This window comes from Pteropus alecto, unplaced genomic scaffold (genome assembly GCF_000325575.1).
Source record: "Pteropus alecto unplaced genomic scaffold, ASM32557v1 scaffold67, whole genome shotgun sequence".
Lineage (NCBI taxonomy): Eukaryota > Metazoa > Chordata > Mammalia > Chiroptera > Pteropodidae > Pteropus > Pteropus alecto.
In genome coordinates, this window is record NW_006441061.1 from 5,442,804 (window position 1) to 5,447,785 (window position 4,982).

At 61.2% G+C, this 4,982-nt stretch overlaps 1 protein-coding gene across 2 annotated transcripts in view; it reads left to right on the plus strand.

Moving 5' to 3' along the window:
- NCS1 (neuronal calcium sensor 1) overlaps window positions 1-4,982 on the plus strand; it is a 47,630-nt gene that overhangs the window by 32,182 nt on the left and 10,466 nt on the right. Inside the window, exons 1-3 of one of the 2 annotated variants that reach the window (XM_015594321.2) lie at window positions 1,400-1,675; window positions 3,348-3,486; window positions 4,715-4,793. In XM_015594321.2, coding sequence (XP_015449807.1) covers window positions 1,629-1,675; window positions 3,348-3,486; window positions 4,715-4,793 — 265 coding nt within the window. In that variant the 5' untranslated portion in view covers window positions 1,400-1,628. Of the gene's footprint in view, window positions 1-1,399; window positions 1,676-3,347; window positions 3,487-4,714; window positions 4,794-4,982 lie in introns of those variants that run through there. The other variant, XM_025051174.1, reaches the window with a different exon arrangement.

The window sequence follows — 4,982 nt, forward strand, 5'->3', positions numbered from 1 at the left end:
GGGCTCCCGCGCCCGGCAGAGGAGCCAGGGGCAGAAGCGCTGGCTCCTGGCGGCAGGAAGTCTGAAGGAGGGAGGGCGGGGCCGGGGGAGGCAGAGGGAGGGAGCCCGGCCTGTTGGGGCCTGGTCTGGGCGGGGATGCAGACACATCTCTCAGACATCCTGGGGAAGAAATTTCTGGGCATGAACTTCATTATGAGACAACAGCTCCCGTAGGTGCCCGCGCGGGGTGTGTGCCTGGTGTGGGGTGTCCAGACACAGCCAGCCAGTGGGGGCTGGGCTGCACCTCAGGATGGGGCCGCATGAGGCATCAAATCCTGGCCTCAGAGCTGTGATGACTCGCAGGGAAAATTGGGGGCCCCAGAAGCCACTGGGGTGTCTGAGACAGCTCAGACCTGCCCCATCTCTGCTCCAGCGAGGCAGGGTGCCCCCCACCTTCTGACGATGAACAACAGGGTGGCAGGTGCGTTACCCGTGAGTTGACAGTGGGACAGTGTGACCCAGCTCCCTGAGGGGTGAGCGGGGTGGCGGAGCCTGGGAGGCAGGAGCCCTGTTTGTGCAGCTGACTTGTGGAGCGACCTTGGGCCAGTCTCGCTCCCTCTCTGGGCCCCCAGCTCCCCAACAAGCTGTGGAGGAGGGGAGCCCAGCAGTGGTGGGTCTCACCATCCGCCAGGAGCTCCGCGTCCTGACCAGGGTCCCCAGGGCTCGGCTGTCTCTGTCCCTGCCTGGCAGTTTGTTCATTCATTCATTTGTTCATTCATTCCTTCAGCTCACTGGACAAACGTTTGCTGAGCCCCCATCACATGCCAGACGCCTTGCCGGGCATGGGGGCACCGTGGTGTCAGGTGGGGGACACAGCCTGAAGGCGAACATGGTGGGGGACGTGCCAGGGATATGGGAGTGCAGGAGCCATGTGACCTCAGTCTGGGCGGCCGGGGTGACTTTCTGGAGGAAGCAACATCCAAGCCGGGCACGTGGTGGATGAGTGGATTAGCCTGATTAGCCACATAAAGAGGAGGAAGATGTGTTTTACAGGGAGGGGACCTGCAGCTGCAAAAAAAACGCACCCCACCGCCAGCCCGCTGCAGCGGGAGCCGTCAGCGCCCGCTGCTGCTGTGCTGCTGAGCTCTCGGCTCCCCTCGGAGGGACCACCCCGTGAGCCGCCCACAGGGACTGTCCTGGAGAGGCCTTCGGGCACCTTTTGTTTTTTCTTTATGTTTTCAGTCTTTTAGAATCCCTCAGTAACACACAGCACCTGTGGAGTGCACCCCACCGCCAGCCCGTCGCAGTGGGAGCCGTCAGCGCCCACTGCTGCTGTGCTGCTGAGCTCTCGGCTACCCTCAGAGGGACCACCCCGTGAGCCGCCCACAGGGACTGACTGTCCTGGAGAGGCCTTCGGGCACCTTTGGTTTTCTTTATGTTTTCAATCTTTTAGAATCCCTCAGTAACACACAGCCCCTGTGGAGAAGTGAGCTCTGAGGGAGCACGGGGGACATAATGGGCCCTATCTCGGCATCCAGGGCCATCTGGTGACAGTGGAGTGTGCCCCCCACGTGGATCGCTGCGTCCTGGCGCCAGGCAGGTCCCCTCCTCCTGCCCAGTGCCTCATCCTGGTCTGGAGGCCTGGGGTCATGGGCCAGGTCTCGGCCCCGAAAGGCTTGGCCCTGGGCTGGCCCAGGTATGAAGATGTGAGCTCTGCATCCCCAGCTGGGAAGAAGGCTTGAAGGGGGGGACGTGGAGGGACCTGCTGTGGGAGGGGGACCTGACCTGTGCCTTGGCGCCTCCATCTGTGAAATGGGATCGCTGGACCCACTGCGCAGGGCCGAGGTGGCAGCTGCGTGAGCAGCCGTCCACAAAGCTCAGAGCTCAGTGCCTGACCCGGGCTGTCGTGTGGCTGTTACAATGGTCCAGGTGGACGGTGAGACAGACTCTGGTTACTGAGCTGGGACCCGCCTCCCTGGTGCCCAGCGGGAGGGCGAGGAGGGGCACACAGGCCTGGTCTCTTTCCCGACCTCGTGCTTGCTGGGGGCAGTCGGGGCGGTGGTATGCCCGCTCCAGCCGGGCCCCAAGAGGAAGTCGCACCCCGGCACCCCTCAGCCCTAAGGAACAGCGGACATGTGAGCAGGAGTCTTGTCTTGTTTCTTTTTGACAACGGACTTTCATCATTTAGGCTGGAGGATCCTGAGGCTCCCTCCCGAGGTGCCCTGCACGTCCTTTCGGGTCTCGGTGTATTTGGTGCCCATCCCAGGCTCCCAGACTGTGCTCTAGTGGGTGGGGAGCGGTGGCTTCTTTGTAGCCTCCCTCTGTCTGTGGACCCCCGCCATGGCGCTGCCCGCAGCGTTAAGTTCAGTACTCCCAGCATCCTCTCCATGCACGTGAGGCGGGAGTGTGCCATCTCGGCACGGGTCCCGGTTACAGTGAGGAACGCCGGGGCAGGTGGGAAAGTCTTCAGCGACCCAGTGGCTCTGAGCATCCCGGCTCTTCACCTTTGATCCCCTTGCAAACCCTCCCTCTCCGAGCCTCAGTGTCCTCACCTGACAGTGGGCTTCGCTGTCGTACCGCGGTCACAGGGCTGTCATGGGCGTTGTTCCAGGAGAGAGGTTTGCCGAGATCCCGGCACAGAGCGGCCCGGGGGGCACGGCTGCAGCTGGCAGTAGCCAGTCCTCTCGCCGGCTTCCCTTTGTGTTGGGGAGTCTTTATCTCTAGCCTGTGCCACGTATGCGACGTGTACCGTCCCACTCGAGCCTGACAAAATGCGTGTGGTAAACTGTCCCTGTTTATAGATGAGGAGACCGAGGCTCAGAGAGGCCAGGGCACTTGCCCGAGGTTGCAGAGCCAGCAAGTGGCAGAGCTGGGATCTGTGCGGCAGACCGTGCCGCCATCAGCCGGGCATCTGGAAGGTCTTGTGCTGGACACTGGGAATGCAGGGTGGACAAGTCCAGCTGGAACAAAGTGGGGTCCCCTCCATCGTCTGTTTACACAGTTCCTGAGAACTGAAGCTAGGGTGGGTGTGTGTGCATATTGGGGGTGCAGGCATGTGGGAGGAGCCAACTGCTGGCCCCATATGGTGGCTCTGCCCACTAGCATCCCCGGCATCAACAGCCACTGAGCCCCCTTGTCCAGATGAGGCTCAGAGAGGTACAATCACCCGTCCCAGGTCATATAGCTAGCGTGAGGCAGAGGTGGGGTGAGCTCAGGCCTCTGATGTCCAGGTCTGTGCCCACAACACCCGTGTAGTGCTGTCTCTTTGGGCAGCAATTCACAGCCTTCAGGGCCCTGGGCAGGAGCTCCTGGCGGGTGGGTGACAATGCCATCTCACCCGCCCCCCCTCACTCGGTCTGCTACCTCAGGTACAAAGGCTTCATCAAGGACTGCCCCAGCGGGCAGCTGGACGCAGCTGGCTTCCAGAAGATCTACAAGCAGTTCTTTCCATTTGGGGACCCCACCAAGTTCGCCACATTTGTTTTTAACGTCTTTGACGAAAACAAGGTGAGTCGGGGACCCTAATCCCCTTCCTCCTGCAGCAGCCTGCTCAGCTCCTGGGGGCACCTGCAGCATCTCCACGCCCACTCTCTCCTGCTGATGTTCCCTCCTGGAGAAGGAACACACATGTGCACACAGTCACACGCACGCACACGTACACATGCACGAAAATGCACGCACACTCACTCAGACATGCACACAGATGCTCACACACATACCGTGCACGCACACACAAATGCACACACAGGCATGTACATACATGACCACACTTGCACTCAAGGCGCACACAAACACATGTGCATGTATGTGATGCATGATACATGAACTTGCATGTGCATACACATGCACCACACGTGTTTATGCACACGCGTTTACTTTCACCTTCTTCTTACAAGCACCAAATGCAGATGCCTCCAGGGACAATAACAGGATTTATAATCACGACTTGCATTTACCGAACGTGTCCTGTGTGCCGAGCCCTTTGTGTGACTTATTTTTGGCGAGGCCTTACGGCCCCCCGTTTTGCAGACGAGGAACCTGAGGTTCTGAGAATCAGACAATATGGGATCTTTCAGTCCTGGCTTCTTTCGCTGAGCATCATGTTTTCAAGGCTCATCTGTGTTGCAGCCTGTGTCCCTTCCTGGTGACAGCGGTGCCGACCGTTGGCGTGTCCACCGTGGGGCATCCGCAGTCCAGTCCTGGCCTGGCTTTCTTCCCAGGTGCCCCCAGGCTGACAGTCACCCTGCCTGGCCCTGGGGAGAGCTCTGCCCTCTCCAGGCCTCAGTTTCTTTGCTTGCAAAACAAAAAAGGCGGGATTAAACGGTCTAGAGCCCCGCCCTCTTCCGGTCTAGAGCCCCGCCCTCTTCCGGAGCCTCTGAGCCGGTGGTTCTCGGCCCTGGGGAGCCCTGGGGAGCGCGGGGCTTTCCGGGCGTCTCCCGCTAGAGGAGAGCGGGCGTTGGTGTCTCCTGGCTCCTTCTCTCATCAGATGTGGCACAGGATTCTTCCTGGAGCCTCGCCCCTTCTTTCTGCCCCTCCCGCCCCACCTGCCCCATTTCTAACCCTACTCCCTTCCCCTCCCCATTCGTCTTGCTACCCCTCACCCTTTCACTCCCGCCCTCTCCGCTTGGGTGTCTGGCGCCTCCTGCTGCCCGTCGTCACCACCTGCCCAAGGTTTGGCCTGACCAGGTGGCCCGGCGCTGACGGAGGCCACCCCCACCCCTCTCTCTCCTGCCAGGACGGGCGGATTGAGTTCTCTGAGTTCATCCAGGCGCTGTCGGTGACCTCGAGGGGAACCCTGGACGAGAAGCTGCGGTGTAAGTCCTGTGCCCTGGGCTCTGTCGGGCAGCCGCTGGGTGGTCCCGCTGGGTGGGGCCAGGCCAGCTGTGCAGCGCTGAGATGGTGGCACAGGTGTTCTGCCTTTCCAGGTCGGGGCGGGTCCCGGAGGTGGCCGTGAGGGAGGAGCACAGCTCACTTAGGCAGAGTGGACAGGTGGGGCAGGAGCC